The 18,985-nt window shown below is 35.2% G+C and overlaps 1 protein-coding gene and 1 long non-coding RNA gene across 7 annotated transcripts in view; one reads left to right on the top strand and one right to left on the bottom strand.

Annotated features, from left to right (window-relative positions):
* Positions 1–14,124, top strand: part of LOC144616144 (uncharacterized) — a 55,148-nt gene extending 41,024 nt beyond the window's left edge. Inside the window, exon 3 of the long non-coding RNA XR_013555178.2 lies at positions 14,008–14,124. This is a non-coding gene — a long non-coding RNA (uncharacterized LOC144616144). The remainder of the gene's footprint in view (positions 1–14,007) is intronic.
* LOC132680603 (phospholipid-transporting ATPase IB-like) overlaps positions 1–18,985 on the bottom strand; it is a 222,975-nt gene that overhangs the window by 45,225 nt on the left and 158,765 nt on the right. For all 6 annotated transcript variants that reach the window (XM_078445640.2, XM_078445698.2, XM_078445736.2 and 3 more), the window contains one exon: positions 14,124–14,202. In XM_078445640.2, the coding sequence (XP_078301766.2) occupies positions 14,124–14,202 (79 nt within the window). The remainder of the gene's footprint in view (positions 1–14,123; positions 14,203–18,985) is intronic.

The raw sequence follows: 18,985 nt of genomic DNA, 5'->3' as shown, positions 1-18,985 counted from the left end.
GTCCAAAGAAAGAGAGCAATGTCTATTAAACTTATAATAAAAATAAGCATAAGAACAAAAATCCAAACCTTCCTGAATACCAGAAGACAGTACACAAGGAACTCACAAAGAAATCCAACCGCATAATTAAAGGTAGAAAAAATATATTAAAACAGGAAATGTGAAGTCTGAGATATTGCAAAGAAAACCTATTTTTTGAAAAAAAAAAAAAAATCTCTCTGATTATATGTCAAGAACAAAACAGTTCTATACTGTATACAAGCAACAGGCCTTAAAAAAAGTAATTCATAAAGTTTGAAAAGCAAATTACAGGAAAGGAAAATACAAATTAAAAGCATACAACATGGTATTAATATTAATTAAGAAATTGAGGGTGAAGAGAATTAAACAAGCACTTTATAATGCCAAATGGTACAAAAGGCAATGAATGTGAAACAACTTGGAGTACTGGAAGAACAAATAACATTTCTACACCATAAACTATGAGAAATTAAAAGGGAAACAAATATTTTAGTAGGAGAAGACTTTCACTCACCTTTCTCAGTACATGACAGACCAGTGACAAGAAAATTAGCAAGACCAGGACTCTACCTGCCACCCATGAAGAAGTAACAGTACTTTTCCTCTTGCTATAGTCAATTAGAAAATTGGATGGGAGGCACCTGGGTGGCTCATTCGGTTAAGCGTCCAACTCTTGATTTCGGCTCAGGTCATGGTCTCATAGTCACGAGAAGGAGCCCTGCTTTGGGCTCTGCAGTAAGCATAGAGCCTGCTTGGGATTCTCTCTCTGTCTCTCTCTGTCTCTCTTTCTCTGTGTCTCTGTCTCTGTCTCTCTTTCTCCCTCTGCCCCCTCCCCTGATTATGTATGCGCTCTCTTTCCAAAGAAGGAAAGAGAATTGGATGAAACATATGAAATAATTTCTTCAGACATTGGGTAAAAAGCAGCACCGGACTGTGATCCCTGAGAGACGGGTAAAGAGACCCACTCCTGCCCTTGCTTCATACCTGGAGGCAATTTCTGGTCTGTGCAGGGAGGAAGAGCCCAAAGATGGGTCAACACTTTGGCTAAGTTAATGAGACAGAGATTGGACCTTAGAGAGGTGGCTGGAATTTGTAGAAATGAACACTGGAAATGAGGGAACTATGCAGAGAATGAGCTCCAGAAATTCTTTGGCTGAATGCCAATCTGTATATGTGTACTGAAAAATTTCACAAGGCCACCAACGAGCAGTTACTGTGGGAAACCAAGTTACCACAGAACTGCGAGTCAAAACTTGCCAGATCTAATTGCTAGAAATTACTCTTATTTCCATGGGCCAAAGTAAAGAGACCTTATTCAATATATGAAGCATTCAGTAGACACCCAAGAAGAGATAACCCTTGTATAGGAACTAAATTACTTCTTAAGTAAAAGATACTCTAGACTCACTTGAAGAAGAAGAAAAACAAATCTTAGAATGATCAAACTATTCATAGGGAATGTAACTTCCTGTAAAACCAAAGTCCAAGTATTTAAATGTATACAACAGAAAACATTCAACAGCATAAAATTCACAATGTCCAGCACCCATTATAAAATTGTGGTCTATGAAGAAGCAAAACTTTGAACCACAGCCAGGAGAAAATTGGCCATAGAATCAATAGAAAAAAACAGATACTGCAGTGAATTAGCAGAAAAATCTTTAAGATAGCTATTACAGTTACACTCGATCATTTGAAAGAAAGCAATGAGAGAAAGATGTAAAGAAGAACTAAGTAATATTTCTAAAGATGAAGAGTATTAACACATGAAAGGAAAATGTCACTGAATTATTGTTAACCTCAGAGAGGCGGCTAAATAAAAGACCCAGTGAACTTAGGCAAAAGAAACTAAAAATGAACCACAGAGAGAACAAAGATGGTATAAATGAACAGAGATGTGGGAAATATCAAGAGTTCCAATAGATGTGTGCTTGAAGTCCCAGAAAAAAAGGAAAGAGTGAGAGAAAAATATATATAAAAAGAAATGATCAAATTTTTCCATATTTGATGGAATCTATAAATCAGCAGACCCCAAGAGCAATCTCCAGAAGGATAAATGCAAATGAAACAACACCAAAGCATGTCAGTATCAAATTGCTGAAAATCAGCAATGAAGAGAAAAATCTATAGACTACACAAAAATAGAAAACATAATAAATACATGAAGAGAAACAAATAGGAAAAATATCAGACTTCCCAATGAAATAGTGCAAATCAGGAGACAGCAAACATTTTTCAAGTGTTGAAGAAAATAAACTTCCAATCTAGAATTCTGTACACAGAAAATTTTTTTCAAAATTGAAGGCAAAAGTATTTTGAGAAATAAAATTTGAAAGAATATCCATTTCCTTTCAATTTAAAAAGAATTTAAATTATCTTTAGATGCTTATGTTAGAAAAGGAGGCTACAAAATCAATGACCTAATCTTCCAACTTCAACAAGTTGGAAAGGAGCAAATTAAATCTCAGTTAAATAGAAGGGAAAGGAATAATAAGAGTAGAAATTAATACAATAGGGAAAAAGACAAACAGTATATAAAATCAGTGAGACCAAAGTTGGTCTTTTGAAACTGTCAATAAAGTTATCTAGCTGCACTGATCACCACAAAAAAAGAGAATTCAAAATTACCAATGTCAGTAATGAAAGAGAGAATTATCAGTAGTTATCAGTATGGGTATCACACATAATAAGGGAATACTATAAACAAATGTATGTCAATAAATGTGACAACTTGGATGAAAATTTCAAATTCCTTGACGATCTCACGGTCCGTGAGTTCGAGCCCCGCGTCAGGCTCTGGGCTGATGGCTCAGAGCCTGGAGCCTGTTTCCGATTCTGTGTCTCCCTCTCTCTCTGTCCCTCCCCCGTTCATGCTCTGTCTCTCTCTGTCCCAAAAATAAATAAACGTTGAAAAAAAAAAAAAAAAAGAAAATTTCAAATTCCTTGAAAGATACAAATTAACAAAATAGATTCAATAAAAAAAACCCCTGACCATCCTTATATTTAATAATAAGATTAACTTCATAATTAAAAACTTTCCTGGGGCTTCATCAGTAAATTCTATCAAATATTTATGGAAGAAATAATTCTAATCTTAAACTTTTTCAGAAAATAGAGACAAGGGAAACACTGCCCAAATCAAGAAGCAAGCACTACCCTGATTCAAAATCCAGACCAAGAATATTATGGGTTAAGTCAGACAAATATCTCTCATAAACTTAAGTACAAAATCCTTAGCAAATATAAACAAATCAAATCTGAAAATAATCACCTTAAGAGATGCATTTAAAAATAATTTGATCAAATCCAAAATCTGTTCACAATAAACAGCTTCAGCAAACTAGAAATTAAAAGAAACTTCCTCAACATGCTAATGGACATCTATGGAAAAGCTAATATCATAACTAATGGTAAAAGGAATTTTTCTTCTTAATATTAGGGAAAAAAACAAAACATGTCCACACCTACCACTTCTGTTTAAAATTGTTTTGAAGGTCATAGACTGTGCATTAGTGCAAGAAGAAAGGAAAGAAAAGAAGGAATAAACCTCTCTTTATTCACAATGTGGTATATATAGAAAATACTAAAACGGCAAAAAAACAGTTACTAGGAAAATTAGTGAATTTAGCAAGATCACAGTGTGCAAGTTATTGTGAGAAATAAAATGTATTTCTATATGGTAACAATGAAAAGTTGGAAAATAAGGTATAAAAATACCACTTACAGTAGCATCCAAAACTTGCATAGTGATGGATAAGTTTAACAAAAGTTGTGCAAAGACTGTACATTAAAAACTACAACAAATTCCTAGGAGAAATTAAAGACAACTTAAATCATTGGAGAGATATACTATGTTCAGGAACTTGAAAACTTGATAATATTAAGATGTCATTTCTCCTGAAGGTAATCTATAGACTAAATTGCAATCCAAACCTCAGTATTTTTAATTAGAATTTCAACTGATTTTAACAATTTTTATTGAAACTCAAAGGACTTAGAATAGCCAAAATTTTTTCAGAGAAGTTATATTACCTGGGTCGGGATTTAAATATGAAGTATAATTATCAAGACAATATGGTCTAAGAATAGATTTATGTCAGTGAAACATAGAGATTCCAGATACAGATCCATTCATACAGCTTCAAAGATGCCAACATAATTCCATGGGAAAAGCACAATGTTTTCAACAAAAGGTACTGGAAAAACTGGCCATCAATAGGCAAAAGATAAATCTCAACTCTTACATCAATCCATAAACAAAAATTAAGATCAGAGGGGCGCCTGGGTGGCGCAGTCGGTTAAGCGTCCGACTTCAGCCAGGTCACGATCTCGCGGTCCGTGAGTTCGAGCCCCGCGTCGGGCTCTGGGCCGATGGCTCGGAGCCTGGAGCCTGTTTCCGATTCTGTGTCTCCCTCTCTCTCTGCCCTTCCCCCGTTCATGCTCTGTCTCTCTCTGTCCCAAAAATAAATAAAAAACGTTGAAAAAAAAAATTAAAAAAAAAAAATTAAGATCAGAAAACTGAAAAACAAACTTCTAAAAGAAAACAGTATTAAGTGTTTGTAATCTTGCAGTGAGCAAAGGTTTCTTAGGATGAAAACAAAAACACAGACCATAAAAATGTTTGATAAATTGGACCTAAATTTAAAACTTCTGACTTTAACAATATTAAGAAAATTAATCAAGCCATAGATTAAGGTATAAAATTACAGTGTATACGTGACAAAGAACTCTTATCCAGAAAGAACACTAGCAACTCTGTGGGACAACTACAACAATTCAATTAAAAAATGGGTAAAGTACTTGGGAAAAAAAAACCTCCCTCAGAGGAGGTATACAAATGGCAAACAATCACATGAGGAGATGCTCTATATCATTAGTCATCAGAAAAATACAAAATAAAATCACAAAGAGCTAGTGTATAATATTTTAGTGATGTTGTAAACAGTAAGTGAGACATGATAAAATGGGGTGAACTTATGCACATTGGATTTCTAAGTTAAGATTATTTGATAGGAAACAGTCAAACATGCAGAATCTGTATGTACATCATACATGTAGTTCCTGATTTATGTGTATCCGAATTGCAAATGGCCTCCCTATAGGATTCGCTTCTATGGTAACAGAACCTTTCCGAGGCTTTTCTGTGAGGCTCTCGTGCTCAGGTCTTGATACTGGCACCCGCCACCACTCCCGCCTTCCTGCCATGAGAGCCTATAAACCACAGCTGCTGGAGATACCCAACTGCACCTTGCACCCAACCACCTCAACCTCTGTGAACTCTGAGAGGGTGAAAATAGTGGTATCTGAGCAAGTCAGTGACACCATTGGAAGTAAATTAAGGGGAGAATGCATCCCAAATTCTAAATTTTTAATGACCTTTTGGAATATAAGATTTTCATTAGCTATAAATCACCAGAAATACAGTTAATACCATACAATGCAAAGCATATTAAAGCATTAAAAACAGTGCAAACGTTTTTACATATATATAAAATCATTCCTTGCCTATTTCTTTATTTCTTTACACTTGTACTAGAGCAGTAATTCCCAAACTTGTCTGTACTTCGGAATCTTCTGGTGAGCTTCACAAACCACTGATGCCTGTGGCCGAACCACAGAGATTGTGATTCAGGTCGTTTGGGGGTGGTTTGGGCTTCTGGAATTTTTAAAAAAATCTCTCACTGATTCTGACGTACAGACAAGTTTGGGAACTGCTACATATACTAGAAAATGGTAGGGATGATGATCCTCTCTCTCTCTACTTACTTTCAAAGTCCTGCATTAATAGATGTCATGTGATACAAGTTAAAACATAACACTATGTAGATAATGTAAGTTTGGTCAGTTACATTTAGTATGACACATTTAGGCTGAATTTACAAAGTAGGAACCTGGAAACACTGGTTGTCATTTCACAGAACTCCCCGATGGTGAGTGAGAGTTTGTGATTACGTGGTTTGCTTGCCTGTTAGGTACGGAACGCCTTTAAATTTGAACATGTATTATACCTATTTGTGTGGTGTTGTGGGCAGTTAAGTAATTCAGTCCCATTAATTTGTAAGGAAATTTGCAAAGATTATTTTATCTTAGTTACTCCTCTGTCCCACCCAGTAAGCACAAATAATCATAATTGTTTATTTCTTGTAGAGAATGTAAGAGTGTTGTGTGTGTGTGTGTGTGTGTGTGTGTGTGTGTGTGCACACGCTGGGGGACATTTTACATGTTATGAGATTGAAAATTTCAGTGAATCTTAGAGAAAAATGCTTAAAAATGAATGTTTTAAAAAGAATTACTGTATTTTTAAAAATTGTTTTAAAAGCAAATTTTATTTTACTTTTGAGAGAAAGAGAGACAGAGTGTGAGCAGGGGAGGAGCAGAGAGAGTGAGAGACACAGAATCCGAAGCAGGTTCCAGGCTCTGAGCTGTCAGCCCAGAGCCCAGTGTGGGGCTCGAACTCACAAACCCTGAAATAATGACCCAAGCCGAAGTCGGATGCTTAACGGACTGAGCCACCCAGGCGCCCCAAGAATTACTGTATTTAATACTTGACATTTAACAACAGAAATTCCGTAAGATACAAATTTAATAAAACCATAGTATTTCTTGTTCTGGATTTGCATTCATTATTACCACAGTGGTTCAAATTCCTTTCTCCATTTTGAGGATGAGCTAAGATCCCCCAAATATAGTCTATTTATTGCATACAATAAGTCTTTACCAGATTTATTGACACATAATTTACATACCATACATCCACACATTCAAAGTGTGCAGCTCAATGGCTTTTAGTATATTAACAGAACCAGGCAACTATCAGCATCATCAGCTTGAGAACACTTTCCTTCCCTCACAGAAGAAACCCCAGACCTCTTGGCTATTACTGCCCCATCCATCCCCCAGCCTTAGGCAAACACTAATCTGCTTTCAGTCTTTATATGATTTGCCTGTTCTGAACATTTCATGTAAATAGACTCATATAATATGTGGTCTTGTGACTAGCTTCTTTCACTTAGTGTAATGTTTTCAAGATTCATCACTGTTGTAGCATGATCGATACTCCATTCCTTTTTGTTAATAAACACTATTCCATTCATTGTATGTATATAGCACATACATATCATATATCCATTCATTGATTAATGAACATTTGGGTTATTACGAATAAAGCTGCTATGTGTACAAATTTTTCTGTGGCATAGACTTTCATTTCTCTTGGGCATTTACCTAACAGCGTAATTGCTGAATAATATGGTAACTCAATGCTTAACCATTACAGGAAATGCCAGACCATTTCCCAAAGGGGCTACACCATGTTACATTCCTGCCAGCGGTGCATGAGGGTTCCAGTCTCTACATCTTTGCCAACAGTCATTGCTGTCTGTCATTTTGATGATAGCCACCCTAATGGACATGAAGTATTACCTCATTGTGGTTTTAATTTGCATTTGTTTAATGATTAATGATGTTGACCATCTTTTCATGTATTAGTTATTTGAATATCCTCTGGGGAGAAAGGTCTATTCAAATCTTTGGCATGTTTTAAAAATTGGGTCTTTTTGTCTTTTTACTGTTGAGTTGTACGTGTTCCTCATGCATCCCAGATAGAAATCCTTGTTATAATGTGTAAATGCTTTGTTCTATTCCGTGGGTTGTATTTATACTTTTTTATTGAAGTATAACTGACATACAATGTTATATTAGTTTCAGGTGTACAACATATTGATTAGACAATTCTATTCATTACTCGGTGCTCACCACAGTAAGTGTTAGTCACCATTTGTCACCATAAAAAGTTATTACAGTATTATTGACTTCATTCTCTATGCTGTATTTTTCATCTCCATTTATCTATTTCACCCATTCCCCACCTACCTGCCATCTGGTCACCAACAGTTTATTCTCTGTATTTGTCTAGCATTTTGTTCAATTGTTTTATTCAATTTGTTTTGTTCATTTGTTTTGTTTTTTAGATTCCACACGTAAGTGAAATCATACGGTATTTGTCTTTCTCTGACTTAACTTCACTTAGCATAATAACCTCTAGGTCTGCCCATGATGTCACAAATGGCAAAAAAACAAAAAACAAAAAACTTGTTCTTTTTTATGGCTAATATTCCATTGTATGTATATGTATGTGTATGTGTGTGTGTGTATGTGTGTGTGTACACACATACCACATCTTGTTTATCCATTCATCTATAGATGGACGCTTGGGTTGCTTCTGTATCTTGGCTATTGTAAATAATGCTGCAATAATCCTAGGGGTGTGTATATCTTTTTGAAATTCTGTTTTTGTTTTCTTTGTGTTAATATCTATTAGTGGGATAGCTGGATCATATGGTGTTTATATGTTTCATTTTTGAGGAACCTCCATACTGTTTTCCACAGTGGCTGCCCCAGTTTGCATTCCCATCGACAGTGCATGAGGGCTCCCTTTTCACCACATCCTCATCAACACTGACTTCTTATTCTTTTTGGTATTAGCTATTCTGATGGGTGTGAGGTGATATCTCACTGTAGTTTTGATTTGCATTTCCCTGATGATCAGTCATGTCAAGCATCTTTTTATGTGTCAGTTGGCCATCTGGATGTCTTCTTTGGGAAGACATTCAGGTCCTCTACCCATTTTTAATCAGATGCCTTTTTTTAAATGTTGAGTTCTTTTTGTATTTTGGATATTAACTCCTTATCAAATGTATCATTTGCAGATATCTTCTCCCATTTACTAAGTTGCCTCTTGTTTTGTTGATGGTTGCTTTTGCTGTGCAAAATCTTTTAATTTTGGTGTAGTCCCACTAATTTATTTTTTCTTTTGTTTCCCTTGCCTGATGAGACATGTGGATAAGTGTGTTGCTAAGCCTAATGTCCAAGGATTACTGTTATATATTCTTTTAAATTTTATAATTTCAAGTCTCACATTTAGATTTTTAATCCATTTTGAATTTATTTTTGTGTATGGTGTAAGAAAGAGGTCTAGTTTCATTCTTTTGAATGTAGCTGTCCAGTTTTCCCAACACCAATTATTGAAGAGACTGTCTTTCCCCATTGTATATTCTTGCCTCCTTTGTTGTAGATTGACTGTATAGGCTTGGGTTTATTTCTGGAGTCTCTATTCTGTTGATTCATGTGTCAGTTTTTATGTCAGTGCCATATTGTTTTGATTACTGTAGCTGTGTGGTGTATCTTGAATCTGGAATTGTAATACATACCTCCAGATTTGTTCTTTTTCAAAAGTGCTGTGGCTCTTCAGGATTTTTTGTGGTTCCGTACAAGTTATAGGACTATTTGTTCTAGTTGTGTGAAAAATGCTATTGGTATTTTGATAGGGATCACACTGAATCTTTAAATTGTTTTGGGTATTATGGACATTTTAACAATATTAATTTTTCCGACCACAAGCATGATATATCTTTCCATTTGTTTGTGTCAATTCAGTTTCTTTCACCAGTGTCTTATAGTTTTTGGAGTATAAAGTCTTTTACATCTTGATTAAATTTATTTCTAGGTATTTTATTCTTTTTTGTGTAATTTTAAATGGTTTTTTTTTCCTTAAATTTCTATTTCATTAGCAGGATATAGAAATGCAATAGACTTCCACAGGGCACCTAGGTGGCTGAGTTGGTTAAGTGACCAATTCTAGACTTTGGCTCGGGTCATGATCTCATGGTCATGAGATCAAGCCCTGCATTGGGCTCCATATTGTGCATGGAGCCTGCTTAAGATTTTCTCTCCCTCTCCCTCTTCCCTTCTTCTTCCTGTCCCCCCCCAAAAAAAGAAAAAGTAAAAAGAAATGCAACAGATTTCTTTATATTAATTTTGTATCCTGCCACTTTATTGAATTCATTTATTGATTTGGGAGGTGTTGTGAGCTAAACAGTATTACATCTTTCAATCCACAAATGTTGGATGACTTTATGTCCATTTAAGTCTTCTTTAATTTCTTTCAACAATGTTTTATAATTTTCAAGGTATAAATTTTGAACTTTTGTTAAATTTATTTCTAAGTATTTTCTTCATTTTTATGCAATGGTAAATAGAATTGTTTTCTTAGTGTCACTTTCTGTTTTCTTATTGCTGTTGTCTAGAAATAAAATTGAATCTTTGTGTGTTAATCTTGTACCCTAAACCTTAATTTATCTTTAATAGTATTTTAATTTTAATTTTAATAGTATTTAATTTTATATATATATGTATATATATATATATATATATATATATATATATATATATATACATACACACACACACACACATATATATATATAAAGTCATGTCATATACAAATAGAGATCATTTTACTCTTTCCTTTCTACACTGGATGATTTTTATTGCATTTTCTTGCCCAACTATACTGCCTAGTATTACCAGAACAATGATGAATAGAAGTACTGTAAATGATATTTTTTTCTCTTTTTTTAAGCATAGTTATTTATTTTTCAGAGCGAGAGAGAGAGAGAGCATGCGTGCGAGAGGGAGAGGGAGAATGAGCGGGGGAGGGGCAGAGAGAGTGGGAGAGAAAGAATATGAAGTATGCTCTGTATTCTCAGCGTGGAGCGTGATGCTGGGCTCAATCTCACAAACTGAGATCGTGACCTGAGCTGAAATCAAGAGTCAGACGCTTAACCCACCAAGCCACCCAGGTGCCCCTCATTCTTGATTTTAGGGGAAAGCATTCAGTCTTTCACCATTAAACATGTTAACTGTGGGAGTTTTGTAGATGTCTTTTATCAGATTCAGAAAGATCAATTCTATTCCTACTTTAGTGAATGTTTTTATCATGAAGATGTATTGACTTATGTCAAATGCTTTTTCTGAATTTATTGAGACAATCATGTAATTTTTGTCCTTTATTTTTATGATGAATGGTATTATTTTTGTGTGTTAAACCAACCTTGCATTCCTGAGATAAATCCCATTTGGTGTTTTTGTGTGTAACCTTATATATATTTCTAGATTTAGTATGTTGATATTTTGATAAAGATTTTGCATCTATACTATTTTATGAAATTTATTTTAAAATCATTTATGAAAAGACAGAAGATGGAATAATGCATTTACACTGTCTTATATGATTACATAATTTCCTTTATCAATGCTCTTTGTGAACTGGGTTTACTTATTTTTAATCTGAAGAACCTCCTTTAGTATTTCTTGAAAAGCATGTACTACAGTAACAAATCCTGTCATTTTTCTGTTTATATGAGAATGTCTCTGTTTTGCCTTCATTTCTGAAAAATTATTTTTTGGGCATAAGATTCTTGGTTGACAGGTTTTTTTCTTTCAGCACTGCCTTCTGACCTCCATTTTTGTGTGTGTGTGATGAGAAGTCATCTGTACATCTTAACTGGAGCTCCCTTGTCCATGAGCCACTTTTATTTCTCTGCTTTCAATATTTTCCTGTTGTTTTTGGCTTCCAACATTTTTTGCTACATGTGTCTGGGTATGGATCTCTTTGCATTTATCTCACTTAAAGTTCACTGAGCCCCGTGGATGTACAAATTAATGTTGTTCAGCTAATTTGAAGCTCTTTAGCTATCATTTCCTTGAAGAGTTTTACTACTTCATTCCTTTTCACCTCTGGTTCTTATACCCCATTTGCCTATATTGGTGTGTTTAAAGGCTTCTCATATTTCTGAGTCTGTGTTCATTTTCCTTCATTCTGTTTTTCTCTCTGGTTTTCAAATTGCATACTTTCCATTAATGTAGCATCAAGTTTCATAATTCTTTCTTCTTCCAGTTCACATTTACTGTTGAGCCCCTCTAATGAATTTTTCATTTTGGTTATTAAAACTTTTCAGCTCCAGAAGTTTCATTTGGTTCTTTTTTATAATTTCTGTCTCTTTTTTTGATAATCTGTTTGATGTGCCTTCATACCCTCATACCTTTAAGGATTTCTTATGGTTCTTTCAACATGTTTGTATTGGCTAATTTGAACTCTTTGTAACTCTGACATGTAGGCCCTCTCACAGGAAGTTTCTGTTGCCTACTTGTTACTGGGTATATGGGTCATGCTGCCCTGTCTCTTTGCATGTCTTGTACTTTTTGGTGTTGCTGAAAACTAGACATCTTACATAATACACTGTAGCTACTCTGGATGCTAGTTTCCCTCCCCTGTCTTCAAGGCTTATATTTGTTTTGATGTTCATTTGTTCTGTGATTTGGCTGGCTATTTTAGTTGAAGTCTATTTCCCCTGTAGTATGAAACCTTGGTATTGCTCCTTGGAAGGTGCAGCCCTGAGCAGGCACACAGTCGCCTTGGTTTTATCTGGTCTGTATTGACACTCCTTTTCCCTGATTTTTCCATTAAGCTACCTGACTCACTTGGTATGACACCAGTTGTTAGGCTCCACTAATTACCCACAGGATATTCTATTGTTTTTGACAGTGTTCTAGGGCATTAATTGTACAGCAGTCTGATCTGATTAAATTCAGGCCGGGATAATTTTGAGACAGGTCTTTGAGGTTTGTTCTCACCTCAGGAGGGCTATTTTTATCTGTTTCTGTACCTGGTTCTTTCTGAACCAGGCCTATGGTTTAGCTTGTTGGTCTCAATTAAGAAGAATTATTATCTTTGAGAACATCCCTAGACTTGAACTCTTCCCCCAGTATGTTTCAAACAGTCACTTCCTTTGGAAAGAGTTTTGGGGCTGTCTTTTCTTACGTACCACCCGTTACCATAGGTAAAACCTTATTGCCACTACTTTTGGTGGTAGTGAGGTTGTCGTCACTGGTCTTCTTGGCTTGCCTTCCCAGCAATCTCTTGGAGATTCTCTTCCCTACAAGCAAGCTGTGGTGAGAGTGATCATGGATCCGGTATTCTTAGCCTATTGTGCCTGTTGTAGAGACTTTGTCCTATGGACATAGGTTGATTGGAAAAGGAGAGCTCTAACCTCTTGGCCACACTCATCAGGAATTTGGCCTCTTCAACTCAAAGTTAGGGGCAGGGGATAAGAAATGCTGGTGGCCTGGCTCTCCTGTGAGATATTGTAACATTGAGTGATCATTGAGAATACTAGTATTCCTACCCTCTTGGCCACACTTGGCTGTAGTGGAGCTTCCATCAAGCTAGGTTGTGATTAAGATAGGGAAGGAGTAGGTCATGGCTGCAATGCCATAGACTCTCAATGTTCTTACTGAGTAGTAGGTTTGCTTGAATAAATGTTTCTTCGTTTGTCTTTAGGACACTATCCAGAGAAGGTGCAGAGTCACGTTTTCATAATTTTGACCAGTTTTGCTTATCTGGGTGGGAGGCAGGTCCAAGGAGCTCCTCACAACTCCATCCTAAAAGGAACTTTTTGTAAACTTGTGATTTTGCTATATTTGTTACCATTTGAAACTTTTGTCCATTGTTTTTACAGTGAAGGCCTTTAGCTATATTAATGGCAGATCCTTTCTTTTAAATACCAACAAATAACACATGCAACTCAAACTCAATGTTTAAAAAATATTTCCAAGGTAAAGGATATATTTCTAGTAACACCCAATGAAAATTAAATCTGGTTAAAGAAAAATAATTATATTTCACACCTTACTTTATGGCTGTGAACCCATTACACAACAATAGCACACTTCATAAATATATCTCCTACATTTAGATGTATTGGACCCACGTTAGTCTGTAGAAAAACTTCATACATAATGTTATTTGGAAAATCGTGTATCAGGAAAAGGAGACTTGGTCTAATAATAAAGCGTATTAAACTTGTGGTATAGTCCAAATTGTAGCATCAAGTTTGGGAAGTGAAATAAGAAAATAGACATAAATTTCAAACTTACTAATGGAAGGCACCTATGATTCATTAGAATGATTATGCTTTCTATCAGACCTGCCAACTCAAATATTTCTTAAAAACGAACAATAAGAGCACTAATTCTCAATTTACTTATGTCAGACACAAAGAAAATGCTTTCTAAAGATCAACTGTTAAGTGTCAGCTGGACTGTAATTTTATACATATTTTAAAATTCCCTTTTTGTTGCCTTCAGGTCTTTCTTTGGAGACAAACACACACGCGTGCACACACACACACACACACACAGAAATACTGGCCCCAGTGAGAAAAACATGCTTTGTTGAATATATGAAACAATGAAGCCTTTACCATGCTCCAGCATTTTCATGGGCAACCAGAAGAGAATGAAGGAATGGACCAAAGCATTTATGCATTGAAACCAAAATACCTAAAAGAAAACAAAGGAAGAAAGTTATAGTATGTTGGTCTAAATCTAAAAATATGTGACATTAGGAAATATACTTGCAGTTTGAAACACAGTTATAAAGCCAAAATGTTTTCCTAGATATGGAAAAATTCCATTTCTTCTACTCCTAAAAGAAATGACTATGAAATTAAAGGATATTATTTGAAAACTCATTAAACATAAATGTGTAGGATTCAAATATAGAATATTTGTTATAAAAAGTATAAAAACCTAAATTATCCAGTGAAAAAGAACCAGAAGTAGTAATTTGTAAAAGAAATAAAAATATTTTTCAATCCTTAAACTGTAGTGTTTTAAATATAATTTCTTTCATGTAATACAATCTGCACCTTTACATCGACACCCAGATTTTGGTCAAAGTAAATTTTAATAAACCATATACAATTTTCTTAAAGGAAATATTAATAATATAAAATCTCTAGGGTCAAACAAGAGTACATTGGTTAGGAGATGGTAGAACAACAGCAAAAACAAATCTTTGTTCTTTTGGTTCTAAATGTATCAGTTATTTTTATGTTTGCCAGGAAGACTTACAGATAAAGGACTAGAGGAGAAAAATACGTGGAAGAAAACATATCTGTCCTGTGACCTAAATTTCCTGAAGTAAAGCTGTTTTTAGGAAAGAATGTAAGAAACTGGTTTAAAAACACAACTAGTGCCAAACTGGAAAACCTCAAGGTTCATGGAACATTGGGCAGAATACATAGAAGTTTCTGTCTCTGTGGAGAAAAATTATCCTTGGACTTAGCACAACTCCTGTCCTTCCTAATATTAAAATGCAGATCCAAAAGGGCTAAATTGTTTCCAGTTAACGTGCTGGTATTCCAGAACAAAACTCAAGAATAGTCATGGTGATACAAAATAAAAAACTTTTGTGCACAGCAAAGGAAGCCATCAGGAAAACAAAAAGGCATCTTACTAAATGGGAGAAGATATTTGCAAATGATTCATCCAATAAGGAGTAAATTTCCAAAATATATTTGTAAAAAAACTTGTACAACACACACACAAAAACACATAATCTGATTTAAAAATGGGAAGAGAGGGGCGCCTGGGTGGCTCAGTCGGTTGGGCAGCTGACTTCGGCTCAGGTCATGATCTTGCGGTCTGTGAGTTCGAGCCCTGCATCGGGCTCTGTGCTGACAGCCCAGAGCCTGGAGCCTGTTTCCGATTCTGTGTCTCCCTCTCTCTGACCCTCCCCCGTTCATGCTCTGTCTCTCTCTCTCTCAAAAATAAATAAATGTTTAAAAAAATTAAAAAAAAAAATAAAAATAAAAAAATAAAAATGGGAAGAGGATTTAAATAGACATTTTTCCAAAGAAGACTTACAAATGGCCAACTGACACATGAAAAGATGGTCAACATCACTAATCATCAGAAAAAGGCAAATCAAAACCACAATGAGAGACCACCTTACACCTATCAGAATGGGTAGAATCAAAAAGACAAGATATAACAAGTGTTGGTGAAGAGATGGAGAAAAAAGAACCCTCGTGCACTATTGGTAGCAATGCAAACTGGTGCAGCCACAGTAGAAAACAGTATGGAGTTTTCTCAAAAAATTACATCTAATGGGGCGCCTGGGTGGCGCAGTCGGTTAAGCGTCCGACTTCAGCCAGGTCACGATCTCGCGGTCTGTGAGTTCGAGCCCCGCGTCAGGCATCTGGGCTGATGGCTCGGAGCCTGGAGCCTGTTTCCGATTCTGTGTCTCCCTCTCTCTGCCCCTCCCCCGTTCATGCTCTGTCTCTCTCTGTCCCAAAAATAAATAAAAAAAAAAAAAATGTTGAAAAAAAAAATTACATCTAGTAATGCCATATGATCTAGTAATACCACTACTGGATATTTACCCAAGAAAACCAAAAACACTAATTCATACAGATACATGCACCACTATATTTACCGCAGCATTATTTGCAATAGCCAAGATATGGAAGCAACCCAAGTGTCCATCTGTACATGAAGGGATAAAGAAGACGTGGTATGTATATACAATGGAATACTGCTCAGCCGTAAAGTAGGAGATCCCACCATTTGCAACAATATGGATGGGCCTAGAGGGTACTATGATAAGTGAACTAAATCAGGCAGAGGATGACAAATACCATATGATTTCACTTATATGTGTGATCTAAAAAATAAACGAACAAACAAAAACCATAAGAAATCGATACAGAGAATACACTGGAAGTTGCCAGAGGAATGGGAGAGTGGAGGCATGGGAAAAATGGGTGAGGGGGGGTGAGGCTTCCAGTGTGGAATGAGTAAGTCATGGGGATAAAAGGTAAAGCACAGGGAATATAGTTAATGGTATTATAATAGTGTTGTATGCTGACTGATGGTAGCTACACTTGTATAGAATAGATGTAGGTAGAATAATGTATAGGCTTCTTGAATCACTGTTTTACACCTGAAACTAATGTAGCATTGTGTGTCAACTGTACTTCAATCAATCAATCAATGTAAAGGGAAAAAATATATTCATGGTTATACAAAAATATCTATCATGTAGGACAAATCCAATTCAGAATTATCAGGCATTAAAAAAAAAAGGCAGAAAAACACTACCCAAAATGAGGAAGTAAAAATTAATTAAATCCAACCTACAACCAACACACATATTAAAATTTGCAGATAAGAATGTTGAAAGAGTATAACTCTATTCTTTTCCTTTTTTGAAACAGTATTTATTCTTTATGTTCAAAAGCTTAGTAGGGAAGTAGAAGATATAAAAAATTTCCAGATAGAAATTTAATAGATTAAAAACTATAAATTTTGAGATAATAAACTTACTAGACGGCAGTAATGCAGATTCAGCATTGCAGAAGAAAGAATTAATGGCATAGATATTGCAGAAGTAATTGAAGACAAAATGATAACAAAACACCCAAACAAAACAAAATTTAACAGAGAGGAGGATGTATAAAACAAAGGTATAGGTTCAATGAAGTTTTGGACAACTTCAAGTGATCTAACATATGTATAATTGGAAGCAACAGAAGGAGAGAAGATAGGCCAGAAAAAATATTTGAAAATACAATGGCTGAAAATTTTCCAAATTTGATGTAAACTATAAACCAAGAAACTTTTTTTGTAAAGGACAAGATGGAAAAAAAACTATTTTATTCTTTGGGGGCCACAAGATCTCCATTACAACTATTCAATTCTGCTGTTGTACCTCTACGATAATCATAATGAATTTGTGAATGAATGGTCATGGCTGTTTCCCAATAAAATTTTATGAAATCAGGCAACGGACTAGATTTGGCCTATAGCCCATAGTTTGCTGAACTTTTTTTTTTTTTTTTTTAAACATTTACTTATTGTTGAGACAGAAAGCATGAGCGGGGGAGGGGCAGAGAGAGAGGGAGACACAGAATCTGAAGCAGGTTCCAGGCTCTGAGCTGGCAGCACAAAGCCCGACACAGGGCTCGAACTCACGAACCGTGAGATCATGACCTGAGCTGAGTCAGACACCTAACCGACTGAGCCCCGAGGGGCCCCCTCATCTTCTTAGTATAAACCTACAGATCCAAATCCTCAGTGCACCCCAAGCACAGGAACCATGAAGAAACAAGTCACCACAATCCAATTGCTCAAATCTGGGGGGAAAAAAATCTTCAAAGCATCCAGATGAAAAAAGACACATGAAAGGTATAAAGTGAGGATGACAGTAATTCCACATCAAAACAATGCAAGTAAGAAGACAATAGAAATTACTGAAAGAAATAAACTGTCAAACCTAGAATTTTATGCCAACCAAAAATAACTTTCAAAAATGAAGGTCAAATGAAGACTTTTTGAGTTCCATAAAAACTAAGAGTTCACTGCCAGCAGATTTGCACTACAAGGAATGTTAAAGGAAGCTCTGCAGGCAGAAGGAAATTAGAACACATATTAATGTGAATCCACACAAAGGGTAGAAGATTACTGGAAATGACAAAAGTATGGGTAAAGATCTAAGTGTTTCTCTTACTATTTAAGTCACTTTGAAAAATAATTGTTCAAGCACAAGTATTAATATGGTGTGGGGTTGTTAACATATGTAAAAGTAACATGTATGACAACAACATTAGTCCAAAGGTCAGAAGGAGAGAAATGGAAGTGTACTAGTAAGGTTTTTATACTGTATGTGAATTAGTGTATCACTTGAAGTCATACTACACTAACTTTAACAATACATGGTATAAACCCTAAAGCAAATTCTTTAAAGAAAAGAATTATAGCTAAGAAGCCAACAAGGAGATGAAATGGAATTCACAAAAATTAATCCAAAAGAAGTCAGAACAAGAGAAAACAAGGAAACAAATTATAATTAGGAAAAATCAAAAATGTATAGAAAGATGGTTAAATTTGAACCAAAAACACATCAATAAACATATGAAAATGTAAATACTTTAAACATGCAGTATAGAGACGTAATATCAGACTAGATAACAAAGACTACAAACTGCCCACTAGAAGACTCAAATAAATAAATAAATAAATGAATAAAAATAAAAGGATGGAAAAGATATATCATAAAAACACTAAAAAAAACTGGAGTTGTCATATTACTATCAGACAAAATAGACAAGATCAAAGAAGAAAATAATAAAGGTAATTTCATAATGAAAAAGGGATCAAGACAATATAAGAATCCTAAACATTTATACACCTAATAACAGAACTGCAAAATACATGAAGCAAACCTGATAGAACTTCAGGGGATATAGATGAATCCATACTTTGGGTTGGAGATTTTAGT

Source organism: Panthera onca, chromosome A1 (assembly GCF_046562875.1).
Source record: "Panthera onca isolate mPanOnc1 chromosome A1, mPanOnc1 haplotype 2, whole genome shotgun sequence".
NCBI classification, from domain to species: domain Eukaryota; kingdom Metazoa; phylum Chordata; class Mammalia; order Carnivora; family Felidae; genus Panthera; species Panthera onca.
This window is presented reverse-complemented; position numbering and strand designations above follow the sequence as displayed.